Genomic DNA, 20,202 nt, shown 5'->3' on the forward strand with positions numbered 1-20,202 from the left:
TATACACCATAAATTAAGGGTGTTTAGAACAGAGTTTGAAGTAATTACAAAAGAAATTTGAAAGGAAAAAATGGCAAAGAGATAAGAGTAGAGAAACTAATCTTTGTGTACATACTTCTTGCTTATCTGTGTAGGTGCTTGTGGAGGCCAGGGTTGGTGTCAGGGGCCTTCCTTACTTCCTTCTCCACTTTTCTTTTCTTGAGCTAGCACCTCTTATTTAACCTGGTGCTTGCTACTTTGGATAGACTGACTGACAAGCGAGTCTCTGACCCTCCTTTTCTAGGTCCCCAGCACTAGGGTCGCAGGCACCCACTGACACTCCTAGGCTCTGGGAGCTCATGCTCCCAGAGCGAGCATTTTACCCACTGAGCCATCCCCTGACCTCATGCTTAAACCTTCCTTCTGTGCCTGTGCTAGTGATTTATTGCAGAGTATGGGTGGCTTTCCAAAGAAAAATCCAATAATGCATTTAAAATGAAAAGCATAATGCCAGATAAGATGCAATTTCATCATGTATTGATGATTTGTTTGCTTAGTTGACACAGAGAGGAATGTGTTCATCAACAGTCTTCTACTTGTCTTTCCCCTTTGCTACATTTCAGCTTTGCCTTAATTTTATTTAGGATAAAATTAATTACAGTTTTAATCCATTTTAAAGCAAATTCTTGGCTGTTTTTCAGGTCGCTATATCCGGGAGAAGTCTAAACAAGTCATAACTCTGCTGATGGATGAGCAGCTGCTTTTTAAAGAGAGGGAAGTGGCGAGCTGGACGAGACAGCGGACCTCCTACTGCATGATGTTTCCCACCAGGTTACCTGCCACAGGGACCTCGCCTGCAGCATGTGCTTCTGTCCTCATCCCGGAAAGCCTTCCCTCTGAGAAGAAGCATTCGCTCCTGACAATTGCGAGTCTACGTAATAAAAGTATGTACATAAGCAGTGGCCTAGACCATGACAGATGTCCACTGAGAACAGCTCGAAACACAAGACACCAGGCTCATACCAAATCATCAACACCATGTCAGCAGGACCGTCCCACTGTTAGACTCCATACTGCAGGGACCAAAGATGAAGGGGGATATTCAGTGGACAATTCTGAATTCACATAAACTGGTTTTAAAACTGTTAGCCTAGCGGCTATGCTATTTGGCATCTTTATTCAGTTTAATATTTTTTTTCTAACTATAGTATGAAGGAGGTTTACTTTCTGAGAGTAGGGGCCTGGGTACATGGGCATGTTTATTTAAATGTGTTTGGAGATTCTAACATAGTTAAATATTCTTCTAACATGATTCTTTGTAAGGCTTTCCTTTGTCTAAAACTTTAACTCTGGATCACTGAACTTTAAAACAAAGGTTGGGGGAGATATAAGACTATCAGGGAAATGGAACGATCTTTCCTATTAATCTTGTTAAATCATCAAAGAATGATATCTTGCTGTAGCTTCTCCAGCACCCACTGATGAGCTGCGCATAAAGATGGGCAGTTAGGAGAAGAAAACCACAGATGCAATCTGACTTAGTTGCTTCTTGAAAGCAACTAAACTCGGGCTGAAAGTGCATCCCAGGATTTTCAGAGCTTGCCCCCAGCCACAGCATCTATGTCTGTGGCCATGGACTGAAGGCTTACACCCACCCCCATGGAACTTTCACAGTGTGCTGACAGCTGGAGGTGTGGGCTCTGAGAGATGATTAGGTCACAGAGGTAGAACCCCCACCCCCTCTCCAGACAGGATTTGAGTCCTGAAATCCTAGGAGTTCTCTTTTACCTTCCTGCTACTATGGGAAGAGGCGGCTTTTTAGGACCTGACCTTACAGACACCTTGATTATGGAATTCCCATATTCCAGAGCTGTTTGAAAATGATTTCTATTGTTTCTGAGTCACCCGTTCTGTGGTGGTGTTAGCAGCCTGAACCCCATCAAGATATCTATTAAACAAAGCCCCATAAGTGCTACAGGAATTCAACATAAGCAGTGAATTTCAATTATCAATGAATCACAGAAATTTAAAAATATCAGCAATAATATTAACACAACCTGGTCCTAAATCATCCTTCCCTATCTTTGTCCAGTGTTCTTAAATGTTCGCTCAGTTTGTACCTGTGATGAAGAAAGGCATTAGAAGGGTTCTTTGTAATATAACAGCAAACACCAAATGCTTCCAGAATCAGTGGATTCTCTTTTTCAGGGGACCCTTTTATTTTGGAAGAAGTCCTCCATAGCTGACACTAAGAGCACAGTACTCAGCTGTGACTGATCTTCAGAGTTTCTTCATCCCCTTTACTGTTTTCTATCACCTTTCTTGCTCGTGTGTGTGTGTGTGTGTGTGTGTGTATGGTGTATGTACATGTTTATGTAGGTGTGTGCATGTTGGGGGTACATGTGAATGTGGAGGCTCGAAGTGAACACTGATATCTTCCTTAATCAAATCCCACCTTGAATTTTTGAGACAGGGTAGCTCACTTAGTCTGGAACTTGTCTCTTCAGGTAGGGTGGCTGGCCAGGGAGCTCCAGGGTCCACTTGTCACCCCCTCCCCACCCCCACAGTGTTGGGATTACAGATTGTGCTGTGGCAGCTGGCTTTTCCCATGACTTCTGAGGCTCCTCATGCTCAGTAGCCAGGTACTGACCGCTGAGTCCAGCTTCAGGGCTGTTGGTATTTGGCCCTCTATCCAGCACTGTGAAGCAGAGGTGGATACTTGTAACTAACGTATTGCATAGGTCTCATGCTTGCATGGTAGACCCTTTACCGTGGAGCCATCTCCCAGGCTCTTTCGGCCACTTTCTAACTCTCTTTCTTCTTGAGCTTTTTTTACTTGAAATTTGAATGGCCAGAAGAAATTTGGAGCAACAACAGTGTGGGAGTCACTGCTCCCTTCACCATGGAACTTGTAACAGAGGCCAGCCCAGGGGCACACCTGCACAGAATAGCATAGACCATGTCAGATGGTAATTCGTCCTTTACCCAAAGGGAAAGCAGTCAGGGACAGAATGACAGGGATGACTTTATTTGGGGACAGATATAGGGTGGGGCAATGTTTTGGAGGAGGGGAATTTAAATAGAGACCTAGCTATGGTGCTGAAGCAGGTGGCCTGGGAAAGGAGCAGAAAGGTCACATGCTTCTGCCCTGAGCCAGGCACAGTTTGGGTGACAGCAAGCTAACGAAGTGAGTCTCTAAGTCACTGCAAAAGTAACTGATCTCTGAGCCATATTTTTGAGGCACACAAGAAATTTCAGTCTGTTGCTTTATATTCATAGAGTAAGTTGTTTTTAAATCCAAGTCATCTAATGCTATCACACATCTCAGTCACCAGGAAGAGCTCTGAATGGCTTTTTTTTCCCATCATGAACCCAAGGCACAGTGACCCTTAGCTGAGCCTCCAGTGTCAGGAGCCCAGTGAGGAGAACTGAGAGTTTGAGGCTAGCCTGTGCCACACAGGTGACCTGGCCTCAAAGGAAAAAAAATTCAGGAGCTTTGTTAGAATGCACTTAGTAGACACATATATCTAGAATGGCCTGACATCTTCCAGGCCCTGCACTGCACATGGTAGGCAACCCCTGTGCTCTGCTGTCATGGGAGTGACATTGCGAGATACGCTGTGCTCTCAAGTCAGCTTAACAACAACGGGCTCCAGGAGTGAGGCTGTGGTGAGTACTGCTTGAAGTGCGTGTTTAGATGCTGACACTGCTGGAGCCCTGGTAAGAGAAACTCGGTTAGATTATTTTTGTTTCTGTACTAGATACATAGATGTCTGTACCAGATACATAGATATATGCATTTATGTTTAGAAAGGAGCAACTGGGTCGAGTAAGTTTAGCTGTAGTATCATCTTCATAGTCACATTTTCATGAAGGTGTCAGATCTCAAGCTGTACTTTAAAGGAAGAAATAAAGCAGACATTTTGGGATAAAAATAAGAAAAAGAAAATTAATTGGGCAGGGACCTCCCTAGCGGGACAAGGGAAGTAGCAAGTGGAAGCCCGGAGGTGGAGAGATGCATCTAAAGTGGGTGGTCACAAGTCTTGAGCAATAGATGGAGCCACAGAAATCCTAGTGCCTTAAACATAGGAGTCAGTTCTTTCCTTCTATAGTAATGCAGAATAGGTGTTTGAGGACAGATATGGTTTCCTGTAATGCTAGGAGCTTCAGGTTCTGTCTGTTTGCTATACCAAACTCATGCATAGCTACCTGAGTGCCAGCCACCGCAGCTGTATTCTAACTAGATGGAGGAAAGAGGTGTTGAAGATAGGAATGCTTTGTCCTGCTAAGTCACATTTAACATTTTGGCTTACATGTTGCTTATCACTTAGCCACATGGACACTCCTAGTTGCAAGGAAGATGGGGTAGCTGTGTGTCAACTGTACTTATTTAGAAAGAAGTCAGAAGAAGGAGGGGAGAGTAAGTAGAGGAGACAGTAGAGTAATCTCAACCACAGTGGGGAAGAGTACAAGCAGAAGGTGGATTGAATGTGTAAGACCTGCTTGTGTACTAAATGGAATAGAAACGGACTTTGAATATGCAGAGAAATGTGGGCAGATGCTTGAAAGCTTCCTGAGCAATTAGCAAAAGGCATAATAAATAGTATTTAGAAATTTCAATTTGCTAGAACTTGCACCTAGGAAGCAGTTCAGTACTTGAACAGGAGGGATGTTCAGCTTAGTCACAGAACTTCGCTTTCTTATTACAGAAAACAGCTGTTTTGGGGAGATAATTCTTACTGCTTTGTGTGGAAATGAAGGAGGTGTGGGTTGTAGGGAGGCTGTGAGGATCAATTGTTTCTGTCTGGGCACAGGACTTGCTCTGGGCAAGAGAGATGAGGGGACAGTCATGTTTGAAGACAGCACCACATAAAGAGGCAACAGGCTAAGTGGATGTCATACTGGAAAAGAAAGGAAGAAACTGAAAATGACTTCCACATCTGGGTTAGAGGGAAGAGAGGTAGGCAATGACATTGTGCAGGTAAATTTCCATCCATGGGAGTTTAAAGATGTCTCTGCCTTATTTAGTTACAGCGAGATGTGAAATTGAGAGCATCGCTAGAAAGCCTGGAGCTGAAGCAGCTGCTCTGACTGCTTCCAGGTAAATTTGCAAGGGAAAAGAGCGCTCTGAAGAAGCCTTCGCATATCACCACTTCTTGTTCCTCATTCCTACTCTTGGATGTTTCCCTAAGTTTTAATTCTCGTCAATTGCTTGGGTGGTTTTTGTTTGGGAGGTTTGGATTTTGCAGGCTCATGACTGTGATGGCGAGCAGCAGGCTGCAGAGAGCAGCAACCCGACTCTGGCTCTGCAGGTCACTCAGGGCCGCTCTCTCCAGAAGCGTTGTAACTCTCTGGGAGGTGTGGTCTTTGTAGTGGTTTCCTCTGTACCCAAGGAAGATTTCTCTGGGCAGCGGGGAAAGTAATAGCATTGCATGCCTTGAGAGCATTCCTGTGCCAATAATACATGGTGGCTGTGGACTCAGTCGCACTGCTGTCACCATGCTGCCAGAATCATGGATGCCACCATCTGTACTGGCAGCCTTGATGGGGAGTCAGGCTTGCTCACCTCTGTGCACATAACAACAGATGAGGGTGCTCATAACACACACTGGGTGCCACTGAGACACTTAGGTTGATGAGGCCTACCGTTGAACTTTGCCATTTTAAAAGTAAGCATCAAACCCTATAGTCTATACCCCTGCCTTCCCAAACCAACAGATTTTATTAAGAGTACTGACTTCAAGTCTGCCTTTCTTTGGCTTTTGTTTTGGAAAAGATACTTTGTTCCTGTAGAATGATATAGGCTCATTATAAAGATCTGGTCTCTTCTAAGTAACAATCCTAAATTGTATAATGAACATAATTCTAGGCATAGGTACACACAGAGGTGTCAGTAATGAGAGTTATGGAAAGCCTAAAGGAGTGTCTTTCCTTTGAGGAGGAGAGGAGCAGGGTCTCACTGTGCAGTTCAGGCTTGCTTTGAACTCAGCTCTCCTGTCTCAGCTCCCCAGTTCTGAAGTTACAGGTGTGCACCAACCCAGTATATTATATGCTAACTTATGATGAAACCTTTTCAATGGCTGCTTCTAGCAATAGCCCCAGGGCTCCTTTTGTTGCATGATCACCAGTGCTTATAAAAGATGTGTGAGAATTCACTGTCCCCAAGGACTACTTCTTCCAGACATTAATATAAAATAAGAAGAGAATGTGTGAGCTGAAGTTGGCAGGACTGGCATTTGGTTCCAGTGGCGCTTTAGGGATTGACTCACTTACAGGTATCCCTGGTGAAAACAGTGAGTTCTCCATGTCTCGAGCATGGGAAGGGGAGTCTTGAATGCCTTCTCAGGGAGGAGAGAAGTGCTGAATGCAGGCCCTTAATAGGAGTTGACGTGGGTCTTGCAGTTCTCTGCAGAGAGAAGCCACCTCAGGTCACCAGTGAGTCCCTGGGATTTTCACCAGGTGAAGTTAAGCAGCGAGCTCATAGGCCAGCATCACCACAGCAGAAGGACATAGGTGAGGAACACACCAGTCCCCTAAGAATGGTCAGATATAGAACACTGTGCAGACACATGTTTAAACGTGTATATAAGTAAAGGATAGAATCAACACAACCAGTTTTAAAGAAATTTTAAGTACTAAATGGATGAATTTTTAAAAAGAAATTAGAAAAATTTAAAGAGAAAACTACTTTAACAAATTAGAATATATGTCCAAAAATAATTATTTCAGAAGCAAGTTTGGAAAAAAGAGAATGATGAATAAATGGTAAACATGTACACAGGACTAAATATTTTCAGTATAAAATAATGTTGCTTAACTTTTTAGTTAAAAATGACAGCTGAGACCCAGCATGTGAGAGCCTGAGGCAGGAAGGTTGCCAAAAGTTTAAGGCCGGCCTGTGCTGGTAAGTGGCTCTAAAGGTCCTTGCATTGTTCTGAGAGTTGAGACTATCTGACTCCAAACCTTCACCAGTGAGAGTGTAGGATAAGCTTTCCAGGAACAAGTTTCAGACAGAAACAGAATGCACAAACTCCCACATGAAAAAAAAGTAATAAGAAAATATTTAAATTTTTACAAATATGAGAAGCATACTTTAAATCAAGTAGAAATTTAAAAAGTAAACTGATGAGATTAAGCCCAGATCTATTAATCAGACAGACATGAGCAGATGGAACTCCTATGAGAAGGCAGAGATTTATCAGATGAGGACAAAGAGATCCAGATGCACGCTGCGAGTCTAACTTCATGTTGAGGGTGAAAATGGGGATAGGGAACAATGTCATAACCTAACTAAAACAATATGATCATGAAAGCAGGAGCCATCGATATGGCTCGATGAGAAAAAGTACCTGTCAATCTGGTGACATATAAGGAGACAACCAATCCGTGAAAGTTGTCTCCAACTCACACACACACACACACACACACACACACACACACACACACACACACACAGAGAGAGAGAGAGAGAGAGAGAGAGAGAGAGAGAAAGAGAGAGAGAGAGGTAATAATAAATAAATGTAAAACAATTCAAACCAGTATAGTTATAGTAAGATCTGACCAAACAGAATAAGAAAGGTAGTGAAAAAATGTTCAATTCCCCAAGAAGATAAAAAGCTTTTAAGCATGAATATTTCCAGTAAAGTAACTTCAAAAAAATGGGATGCAAGCTTTGGCAGGACTGCAGAAGGAGACTGAGCTACTGTCATGGTAGATAATTTCCAGACATACCTTTCAGTTCTCACAGAGGCCAGAGGAGGGCACTGGACTCCCTGGAACTGTTGTTACAGACAGTTGGGAGCTGCCATGTGAGTGCTGGGAATTGAACCCAGTCCTCTGGTAGAGCAGTCAGTGCTCTTAAACCCTGAGCCATCTCTCCATTCCCAACATGTGTGGACCTGCAGCTGCCATGGTACATTGCGAGGTCAGAGGGAGGACAACTTATGGGAATCAGCTTCTGTCTTTTCACTGTGTGGGTTTCAGGAATTAAACTCAGGTGGTTAGTCTTGGTGGCAGGTGCCTTTATAGATGGCCCAATACACATGTTTTTTAAGATGCCATTTATAATTTAAAAATCATGACTACTGAGGAACAAATCTTAGATTGTATGAGATCAATACATTGTGGATTATGATGCATAATTGAAATACATTAAGGAAGAACTGTAGATGGAAAAATAGTCCGTGTTTATTGGAATAATTCAAGTATGTCAGTTGTCTCCAAATTGAAGAGTTGGTGAGGGTTTTTCTTTCTTGGTACCACTGTTGTTTTGACCAGGTCGATTCTCTTATGAATGCCGTACACTGTGGGTATTCTCCTTGCCCCCTCTCCCCTGGTGACAGTGGTACATTCTTTACCATTGTGGGAATGAATCAAAGACGCCTGCAGACATGGCCAGATGTCCCCGTGGGCCAGAATTGCCTCCAGTGGAGAACTGCCGATTCAGTGCAATTACAATCAAAATTTCCAGAAGGATTTTTAAAACTGAACATGATGGGCTGATAATAAAATGTGTTTGGAAAAATCAAAAGTCAAGAATAATACATGCCATGTGAGCATGTACACACACACACACAAACACACGCATGCATGCATGCACACACACTCACATGCACACCAAGAATAGTCCAAACAAACTGTGGTCCATAGTAGTTCATATCACATCTATAATTTCAATGCTTGGGAGACTAAGGCATGAATATCTTGAGTCCCATAGTGAGTCCCTGTCTCGGAACAGAAAAACTGAACATTCCCAAAGAAAGGTGAAGGGCTTCCTTCCTAACTAAAGCTAGAAACATGGTAATCACAGCATGCTATTGAGGCAAGTGGGTATGTATATGAATGGGATAGAACACTGTGCCCAGAAAACAGCTGTGCATTTTGCAATCCTAATAAAGTGACAGTGATATAATTTCAGAGTTATGAGGGAAGGATGAATTGCTCGATAAATAATAGAACCCCACACACACACTAAAAAAATGAGATTAGGTTTCTGTCTCAAATCTTGCATGCACACAAAAATTGTAGATAAATTAAGGACTTTAAGACATAAAAGCAAAATTTAAAAATATTTAGAAGAAAATTTTGGAAAATGTATTTTCTGTGATATTAGGATAGAGAGATACTTTTGCTAGACATAATAAAGAAAGTGGGAATAGGGTCTTACTTCTACCACATGAGTCCCTGGGATTGAACTCAGATACTCTGGCTTGGTGGCATGTACTTTAACCCACTGATAGACAGATAGACAGAAACTATTTTTTTCTTCTTCTGTGTTTCTGGGAGTTGAACTCCAGGCCTCATCCATGCTACACCAGCACTCACCTCTGAACTATGCCCTCAGCCCTGGAGACAGCACAGATCGTAAATAAACAACAAAGGAGCTAGTGAGTGTGTCCTGTGGTAGGCAGTATTCTGTTGCTAGCACAGTGTCCTGGGTCTAACCTCCTCCCCACCAGGGCAGAAGCTGTGGATGATGACCTGTAATTGCTACATTACATGGTGGCAGGTCGTTTAGGTGGACTTCATCTAATCACAGCACTCAGAAACATAGCGCCTTCTCCAGCCACTGTCAGAGGACAAAGTGAGAGGTTCGCAGTCGGAGCAGGACATAGCACACTGCTACTGTTTCTGAAGATGAGGCATGAGGAAGGTAAGTGGCTTCTAGTAGCTGCAAGTAGGCCCTAGGTACCAGCGACCAAGGAAATAGGACCCTCAGCCAGGAGCTTAATTCTACCAAAACCCTAATGACCTTGGAAGTAATTCTTCCTCAGTTCTCAGACAGGAATTCTGACACCTTGATTTTGGCCTCAGGCCCAGAAGCAGTTCAGTGTGAGAAAGTGTCTCCTTGCTTTCTTCCTTCTGCTTTTGTATTTAAGTCTGACTGGTGTTGACTTTTGCACCATAATAAAGTCAGGGTCTTATTTCGTTCTTCTGCCTGTGAATATCTGGCTTTCCCAGCCCCTCTTACGGAAGCACCCATCTGTCCTCTTTCTGCCGTGCGTTCTTGGCACTGTTGATGCTCAGCTGACCGTAAGCGTGTGCATTCATTTCTGAGCTGTCTGTTCTGATCCACGCGTCTATATGTCTGGTTTGTTCCAGCACCAACTGTTCTGATCGGTTTTTGTAGATTTTTCTGTTGTAGATTTTGAGATCAAAACCCACCATATAGAGAGGAGAAAAAGATCAGAAGACTGAGAAATTTCCTAACACATACAACTAATGAAGGATTAGTGTCCAGAGTATATAAAGAATTCCCATAAATCAGTGTAAAATAGGGCAAGATGGACAGAAAAATAGGCAGGGAGGACATTTTCTATCCAAGTGGAGGAAACATGTAAGGAAACAAGGAACACTGTCCATGATGTCAGCCTTGCAGTGTTATGATAGCAACAACAGCTATGAGAGGAAATTGTGAGCGAATATAATTTCCGACAGCTTTAGAACCCCTGGAGCCGTTCCTCTCTCATGGCTCCAGCTGGGCTCCTTATCCACTGTCTTCTCCATCTCTCCTTCTCATTTCCTGCTGTGTGAGGAATGCATTTGTTTGTAACATGAGGGGCCGGCTTGTTGGGGTTTCTGTCCCGCCCAGTACCCCACAACCGGCAAGTTCCAAAGAAAATCAATCACACAGAGATCTCTATAAATTATAAAGCTGATTGGCCCATTAGGTCAGGCTACTTATTAGTTCTTATGACACATATTACCCCATTATCCTTATCTACATTAGCCATATGGCTTCGTACCTTTTTCAGCATGAAAGCTTACATGCTGCCTCTTCGGTGGTCTGTGCAGGAGTGGCTGAGGAACCTTCCTCCTCCGTAGCCTTATTCTATTCTCATTGCCATGCCTCTACTTCCTGTCTGGTTGACCTGCCTATACTTCCTGCCTGGCCAATCAGCGTTTTATTAAAATACATGATTGACAGAATACAGATAATTCTCCTGCACCATTTCCCTCTTTTTTTTTTTAAACAAAGGAAAATACCCATAATCCATTTGTTGGGAATGTGGACGTAGTATTTCAGGCTACTTCCTGCTGGTTGGGGGCGTTGATGATCTTATGGGGACCTAAAGAAAATTTAGAGTTATAATCAAGTCCTGACTGGAGTATCCTGTGAGTCTTGATCATCTCAGGCAGCAGTCTTGAATCTGTTCTGGATGTAGAATTCAGACATCTGGGTCATCTGTTCCTACCAGAGATTGCTCAGGTGGTCTCCCTTGGCCAAAGATGATTTTTCTTAACTCTGAATAAATCCAGAGTATCTCATTTTCTGTGGAAACAAAAGCAAAATCTCTTCTCCAAAGTAACATACCTTTTGACTTCAATTTTGAAGCCAAGGTATTTTCAAAATACCTATCTTGGGTTAGTTCAGCAGTATTTATAAACAACAGTCCTTTAGCAGCTGTTGCTCCTTCCTCAGCATTCAAACAATTCAAAGAGAGCATAATAGCATACAGTATCAAGATTCTCTGTGTATTTTCCATCTTTATGCAGCTTTATTTTAACCTCTATTTCTTTTATTTTTACTTTTACTTTTTGAGACAGGTTCTCTGTATATCTTTGTCCTGGAATAAATCTGTAGACCAGGCTGTCCTTGAACTCACAGAGATCTGCCTGTCTCTACCTCCCCAGTGCTGGGATTAAAGTTGTTTGCTACCACACCTTGAACTCACAGAGATCTGTCTGTCTCTGTCTCCCAGGCATTGGGATTAAAGGCGTGTGCTACCACACCTTGAAGTCACAGAGGTCAATCTCTACCTCTGTCCCTTGAAGTCACAGAGGTCAATATGCCTCTGCCTCCCAGGCATTGGGATTAAAGATGTGTACCACCACACCCTATTTCTCCCTTTCTTTCTTTTATATTTTTAATGACTTTAACCTTTAGCCTGCATATATTTTTAACACACTGTAAACTCTTGAGATGTTTTCTTCATCTTTGAACCTCTCTTTACTGTATCTTTCTTTCTTTTTTGACTACATGAGTCTTTAAGGAGAGGACTAAAACTGTGGCTTTTACGGTTGGAATTAGCCCATTCCTTAGCTTTCCAGCCCTGTGGCTGAGATACCAGCCAGAGCTGTGTTCACTGCCACAACTCTATGGCGTTTCAAGGTCCTTGCCAGCAAACAAGCTGCAGCATTCTGCTCACAGACCACACTCAGTCAGACTGCCTGCCTGAAAGAGTCAGAGTTTGTCCTGGCAGGACGGCCCAGAAAGCCGACATTTTAAAACAGCACATATTTTTTCCTGCTACAGCTTAAAACCGAAAAGCATGCATTCAGCTTTTCATCAACACCATTTAAGTGTTTCGTGGCAGGACCTCTTAATGAGCTGCAAGGTTTTGCAGCGAAAGCTGAGTCAGGAAGCCTCTCTTAGATGAGAGCACTTGCTTGCCTCTAGCAAGCACAGCAGACCTGAGAAATTGCTGCTACCAAGAAAACATGCTTTACTCTATTCTTTCCCAAGCTTTCTCAAGCTTTCTGTGGATTCAGTTATCCACGTCTGGGCGCCATATGTAACATGAGGGGCCGGCTTGTTGGGGTTTCTGTCCCGCCCGGTACCCCACAACTGGCAAGTTCCAAAGAAAATCAATCACACAGAGATCTCTATAAATTATAAAGCTGATTGGCCCATTAGGTCAGGCTACTTATTAGTTCTTATGACACATTTGTTCACTTGCCTGGTTATTTACTTACAGTCATTAAGGATGACCGACCTCTTGACATTTCGACATGCTACTGTCATCTACGAATTCACTGGCCCACAGTCATAGCTCTTCTGAGAATGCACGTGGCCCATGGGCTACAGGTCAGACATGCTTATTGAAGACAGTGACATTAATGGCTGTGAGTTCTGGCTCAGGAGCCACGTGAACTGGTTTGGGTGTCATCTTGGATATATTGTTTAAGTCCTTCCCTTGCAAATTGGCCTTCCTGATGGGAAGATAACGTAGACTCTTGTGGAGTTGGCGCGTGAGGTAGACGATCTGACACAGTTACAGTACAATGAACTTGGCTTTCATCTTTTTCATTCTTCCCATCACATCTGAGTCCAGCTTGGTTTCTCCACCAAGTCAGAGTTTGGGGGTATTTCTTACTGTGTTTCTTTTTTTACAGAAAGAAGGATGGAAAACTGAGCTAAAGCCATGTATGTTTTCTCTAGAACACCCAGACTCTGCTTTGTTTCTTGGTCTCTTGTGAAGGGTTTTTTCATTCAATCCGCTTGGGATTTGTGACCTGGGTCCACAGGGCAGGGAAGATATAGCCTTATACTTTAGATAATGTGGCCAACTCAGTGTGAAGTCAGTTGTTCCTACTCCCAGTGTGGCAGCATCCGCACACACCTCTAGCTGTTTCCACTCTCGTGGGTAGACAATGCAAAAAAGCAACACTGTCCTTTCAATTTCCAAGTTCCAGACAAGCACATGCTGCGAGACCCAAACACCACATCTCCCCATACAGGGTTTGGGGAAGAATATCATTCTGGGCTTTGTTTCTTTTCTTGACCATCAATCTCTTATTTTCTTTTAAAAGTTAGTTACCTTTAATTATGTATACTTGCATATAAGGTTCTTGTTACTTTTTGTTTGTTTGCTTGTCTTTGTTTCTATATCTCAATCAAAGTTTCACCCCACTGCCCTCTTCCCAGTCCCCCATCCCCATCCACTCCTCCTCCACTGATTCTTTTCAGATATAACCAGGCCTCCTGTGGATATCAGCCATGGTATATCAAGTTGCAGTGAGACTAGGGACCTCTTCTTCTATTAAGACTGGGTGAGGCAATCTGGTAGGAGGAATGGGTCCCAAAAGCTGCCAGCACAGACAGTGACAGTCCCTGCTCTCACTTTTAGGAGTCTTATACACCTAGTTACACAACTGCAATGTATATGCACAGGGCCTAGGTCAGTCCCATGCAGGCTTCTTGTTTTTTGGTTCAGGCTCTGTGAGCCCATGTTAGTTTGTTCTGTGGGTTTTCTTGTGGTGTCCTTGATACCACTGGGTCCTATAATCCTTCTTCCCCTCTTCCACATGGGTCTCTGCCTCTGTTTCCATCAGTTGCTGGGTGAAGCCTCTCTGTTGACAGTTATGCTAGGCATCAGTGGGTTTTCTTTTTTTACTTTTAAAAGTTAGTTTTGTTTTAAAAATATCTCACTGAGTGTTGCATGTTGAGTTATGGAAATCTTGTGTCTCTATGTGTATGCATGCATGTGCATTCATGTCTGTGTGTGTTCCCACGTGCTTTCTGAGGATTGAGCTTCTCACGTGTCAGGTAAGCATCCAGCCTCTCAGCTACTCCCCAGCTTGGGTACTGGGGACCCCCACTGCAGTCTCACTCAGCTGTCCCTTTGTACCGGAACTGAGCATTTAACAGTTTGTGAATTTTCTCATTATTCTTGAGACCTCTTGGTAGCTGTGACTTGGGTTACATGTGTTTATGGACAAAAGGCTGAAATGAAATTGCCTTAACTCCCTCTCTAAAGATCTCCAGTAATAAAGCAAGCCCTTCCTTCTTATCTTATCTACCCACTTCATTTAGTTTTTTTTAAAAAAAAATCTTTCTAAATGCCTGTTTTTCTTGTTTTTTATTCTTCTCACTCTTAAAAATTGTCTTTCTTCAGCAAACCCAAAAAATTCACCTTTTAAGAAAAAGATATATTTGTATACCCTGTCTCTCTGGTAACAAGAAGTAGCCAGAAAGCAGGACAACAGGGCAAAAGAGAAGTGACTCTGGAGTGGGGCTTCTAGAACGTTTCCTCCAAGGTCATGGTGCTTCATTCCCTCAGTTGCTGGAACGTTGGTGGCTGAGGTTCCCACACCTGTCCTCCTCTGGGAAATCCTTATAGCAGGAGAGAGTCTCTCTGTCTTGGATCATGGTCCCTCCTGATCTGGTGTACAGATGGGCTATGGTCCAGCTCTCTTGCTTCATGACAGTAACTGTGAGGAGAGTCTAGCTTGACAGCTTCTAGAAGGATCTACCAAGTCCTCTCTTGCTCTAGTCCAGTCCTGCCTCCCACACTCCTCACAGCCCTTGTTCCCAAGAGCTCCCCCTGGTGAACCCCCACATAGATGTGTACCTTAGAGGGTGTTTTCTAGGGAACTCAGCAGTAGCTTTCTCTTCAGATAGAAAACAAAAGACAGTTATAACAGGTGAATGTGAAAGAGAAAAGAGAAAACAAATGCAAGAAGCACTGATGGCTGCTGAGTTTGGGTGGTGCGCACATGAGTACCGCATGTTATTCTGCGAGTTTAAAATTGTGAGGAAAGTGGAAGTTTTAAAAAGTGGAACCGAGGTCAGTTGCTTGGGAATACTCAAGTATAATAAGGATCCAAAAGGATGAAATGGAGCAGTGTGGTGGCTCATCTGCAATCCAGAAGATTCGCTGTGAGTTTGAAGCCAACCTGGATCACACAGTGAGAGAAACTGGAGTCAAGATTCCAAAAATGTGTGAGTTTGAAAAATTACAAACTCCATCACCATGAAGCTACCTTTATTCCTTCCTGGTTCTTCAGCAGTTCCCTGAACCTGTCTTGCCTTGCTTCACCTTCTCTCTTGTGTGTGTTCATGTGTGTGCATGTATGTCTGAAGATGTGCGTGTGTAGAGGCCAGAGGTCAATTTTGGGTGTCTTTCTCAATGACTCTCTACCTTAGTTTTTGAGACGCAGTCTCTCGCTGAGCCTAGACCTTGCTGATTCAGTTAGACTGAATGACTAGTGAACTCCGGGGACCTTCCTATCTCTGCCTCCCCCGCTAATGCTGGGCTTCCTAAGTGCACACCACTGTGCTTGGCTTTTTATGTGGTTCCTGGAGATCCCAACTCAGGTCCTCATGTGGATATAGCAAGCACTTTACCAACTGAGCCATCACTTCAGCACCTGGGTGTTTTCTAAGGTAGAATATATTATCTTTTATGAAAGCTTTTTTTAAAACCAAGTCTTACTGCGTTTCCCAGAATGGCCTCTGGAGCTGGGCCTTAGCTCTCCTCGTTCAGCCTCCTTAGACTGCAGTGTATGCCACCATCCTGGTTCTGAAGAATGATTCAGCGTGACTGATAAAAGTTTACTGATAGGACACTATTGATCTACGACTACAGCGTTTGTTAACACTAGGGGACAGCTTGGATTTGTTGGTTTACGGGGCATCTCAAGTCCAGGGTTACAGTTGTGCTGATAATATCTTGTAGCCGTTGGTTCCATATCTAGCCTAAGAGCTGTCACGGGGCCCACCAGTTCTGCTTTGAGGTATTATCTGAGTGCTGCAGGCTCAACAGGATCTCCAGCCTCTCCAGAGAGTCTCCACACAGTTCTGCAGCTGCAGTGCCTCCCTGGCATCACTTCCTGTGGCATTTTCAGGCTTAATGACTGGGTTGTGATGACACCAGAGGGACTTCATTTCTGATGAGGATCTAAATGTGTGCACACACCTCCTTCTTGACTTGTGGAAATCCAGAAGTACATGTATAGGCACCTAATCTAATGGAGCACACCTCACTTCCAGTGCGTGCTGTCTGGTATCAAGCAAGGAGGACCATGGATGTCCGCAGGCTCTCTGCAGCTGACTGCTCTTCTTGTCCATAGATAGAGTCGTCGCACTTGAGCCATTGTGTTGCCTAGTTGTAACTGTCACCTTGACACAATCCAGAGGTGCCTCACTGAAGAATCTCCGTGAGGGATTGTCTAGAGCAGTAGGCCTGTGGGTGTGCCTGTGCAGGGCTGTCTTGCTTGTTAATTGAGGGGGAAAGACCCACCCTTGTGTGGGCAGTGCCGTGGCCTAGGCTGGGTTCTGAACTCTGAAAGAGTAAAGAACGCGCGCTGTGTACAGCAACAAGCAAGCAGCGTGAATGCTTTCATTTCTCCGCTCTCAGCGCTGACTGTGGTGTGACTAGCTGCTTGACTTCCTCTTAGTGACGACTGTGATCTGGAATTGTAAGCCAGATAACCCTTTCTTCTTCTTTTTTTCCTCAAGGTTACAGCAAGGAAAGTGATATGACAGGGGTGATTCTGGGCCAGAGTGCATCTCAAAACATTCATGAGGGTTCCCCTGTGTGAGTCGTTCTGTGCTTGACTTCTCCCACAGTTTTCTCAGACGGACCTTCTGAGGTGCTTATTAACTGACCCCTCTGCTGTGAAAGCCCAGACCCATGTCATTTCAGAAATAATTTTGCTGCTGACTACTGAAGGAGCAATCATTATAGTTTCTTGGGAGCTCTGAGTCCCACTGTTTGCCAAGATTAATTAGAAAATGTCCAAGTCAAAAATAAACCCATTTTAATTACTCATTTTCATGTAAGGTTACAACAAAATGAAAAGCTACAAACATAGTTTCTGCAGGATCTGGCACCTACTGTCTTTGTGCCTTCTGTCCAAGAGGTTCCTTCTGCCAGACATGATTTCTAACTTCTCTGTTTTCTGGGATGTATACCACCCCTCAAAAACCCTTCAAATTTACTTGAGGATGTTCTGTAGTTACTTAGGAAAGCCAGTTTTTCACTGTAAGCCTGTCTGTGTGCAGGGCTTAACTTCCTGTCAGGCTGTGAACTTCTTGAAGGTAGAGCCTGTCTCATGAAGACCTGTTGCTTCTAAGGTGTTTTTCTTATACGATCCCAGACTTATATACTTCTCACAAATTTGGGGGCTTGAAAGTGAAATTTTTTAAAGGTAAATAACTTTAAAGTCTGGCATGTTATATATAGACATAAAAGAAAAAAACCAAACCAAGCCTGGTATGATGGCATATACCTCTTGAGGTTTGAGAGAAAATGGCTCCCATAGGGAGTGGCATTATTAGGAGGTCTGGCTTTGTGGGAGTAGGTGTGGCCTTGTTGGAGGAAGTATGTTACTGTGGAGGTGGGCTTTGAGGCCTCCTATGCTCATGTTATGCCCGGTGTGGAACATGGACTCCATTTGCTGTCTGCAGATCAAGAGATCATGAAGAACTCTTAGCTCCTTCTCCAGCACCATGTCTACCTGCATGCTGCCATGTCCCACCATGATGATAATGGACTAAACCTCTGAAACTGTAAGCCAGCCCCAATTAAATGTTTTCCTTCATAAGAGTTGCTGTGGTAGAGGTGCCTCTTCACAGCAATAGAAATCCTAACTAAGACATCTGTAATCCCAGCTATACTTAGGAGGCTGAAGCAGGGGCATCATGAGTTCAAGGCAACCTGAACTACAAGTGAGAATGTCTCAAAATAAAATACAAAGAGCTCATGCCTAGTATGCATAATATCCAGTTCATTGTCGAGTACAAAACAGAGAGAGAAAGAGAAGAAAGTTTTGCCATGTGTATGTTGTCACTTTTTTATTTTTAATTATGTGTATGTCTATATGTGTGTCTTTGTGCAGGTTTGTGCACATGAGTGAGTGCTAGTGGAGATCAAAAGAGGACTTTAGCTCCCCTGGAGCTGGAGTTCCAGGCTGATGTGTGGCGCTGAGTGCTGACGGTCAAACTCAAGTCTTCCGCAACAACAGTGCGTGCTCTTACCCACTGGCTGCTCTCCCACTCCCTTCCACATCTTAAGGAGTGTAAGCACCATTAGGATTGAGACCTGCAGGCACTCACTTAAACACAGGGTCCTTATCTGTGGAAACTTTGTGTTATTCCTTTCTCTTGGGGAACTCTGATTTGATTTCACAACCCTCACTGAGTCTTATCTTCATATGTAGTATTCTCATGTTTGAATACATACATGAATAAATTGTGGTTTTGAAGTAGAATCTCACCGTAGAGCCCAGGCTGGATATCCAGGCTGACTTCAAACTTAGTCGTTCTGTCTCCGCCCAAGTGTGGGCTTACAGACATGCAGCCATCATGCCAGGCTAGATTGCTTTCTACTACACAATCTATCAAAAGCACGGAATTCATAGTACATTCTTATAAGTACTTATCACACATAAAGAATCAACTTAATTGAAAGCATATGCTTTTATGAGCAAAGAGGGACTATTTACCCACATGAATACCACTCATTGCTCACTGTAAGCACGATGCTGCATCCATTTTATTTCATGATTTTTATAGATAGAAATGCTGTAAAAACTTGTTCACATAAATCATAGCCAGGACTAGAAGGTATTTTATTGTAGCACTGTCAATCAGTCCTGTGATTTCCTTTCAAGGAATGTGCCAACAATTACCTAGTGGCTTACTATAGAAATATTTCCTATCTCTTGTCAACTGTAACTTGATGAAGTCTTTCTTCCATGCTATTGAAAGCAAAGAGTTGGGAACACATTGTTTGGGGAAAGAGTTTTCTAAACACTCATTAGCAATAATTTACTTTTTCAATTTCTGGGAATAATACAAAAAATCCACTGTACTAAATTTTATCAGCTATTAATTACACCTGTTGTCTAACCTAATCAAACATTGCAGGGAAATGAAAATACTGACTGTGAAACTGTTGATGTATTTTTCAGAAGCTGATTTTATAGTTTATACTTGAAATGTTTTCAGTTTTTCAGAACAGCAGATTTGGTTTATGTAATTTTTAGAAATATCTCTCATAGAATCTACTTGAGAAATGCAGCCTTCGTTGTGAAAACAATACATTGAGTGGAATTTCAAGTGGCCTTTTCTCCACAAAGTGCCTTATTTATTCTAATAAATATAAGCATCTCTCCCATTTCTTTTGTGGTAGTTTGAATAGGAATGTGTCCCCATAGACTCATGTGTTTGAACACTTGACCCATAGGGAATGGCACTATTAGGGAGTGAGAGAGTAGGTGTGGCCTTGTTGGAGGAAGTGTGTCACTGTGGAGGCGGGCTTTAAGGTCTCATATGCTTAAGCTATGCCCAGTGAGGTACATCGTTTCCTTCTGCTGCCTGTGGATCAAGACATAGAACTCTCAGTTGCTTCTCCAGCACCATATCTGCCTGCATGCTGCCATGATGAAAATGGATCAAACCTCTGAATTGTAAGCCAGCCCCAATTAAATGCTTTCCTTTTAAGAGTTCCTGTAGTCATGATGTCTCTACACAACAATAGAAACCCTAACTAAGACAACATTCAAATCTCTATATCCTTTACAATTACATTTTTATTTACTTATGCTGGGTGCATAAGTGCATGTGTATGTGTGCCCATGCATGCCATAGCATGTGAGTGGAGGTCAGAGAACAACGTGTGGTGCCTTTACCCACTAAGTCATCCTGCCTACCATCTGTTTGGAGTTGGGGGCTTCTTGTGGAGCCCAATCTGCCCTTAGAATCTATATGTAGCA

General features: G+C 43.2%; 1 protein-coding gene across 1 annotated transcript in view; it reads left to right on the plus strand.

The window, feature by feature from the left end:
- The window catches only part of Enthd1 (ENTH domain containing 1), a 119,815-nt gene that overhangs the window by 27,360 nt on the left and 72,253 nt on the right, over positions 1 to 20,202 (plus strand). The window contains exon 3 of the mRNA XM_048454897.3: positions 681 to 923. Coding sequence (XP_048310854.3) covers positions 681 to 923 — 243 coding nt within the window. The remainder of the gene's footprint in view (positions 1 to 680; positions 924 to 20,202) is intronic.

This window comes from Myodes glareolus, chromosome 19, assembly GCF_982192425.1.
Source record: "Myodes glareolus chromosome 19, mMyoGla1.1, whole genome shotgun sequence".
Lineage (NCBI taxonomy): Eukaryota > Metazoa > Chordata > Mammalia > Rodentia > Cricetidae > Myodes > Myodes glareolus.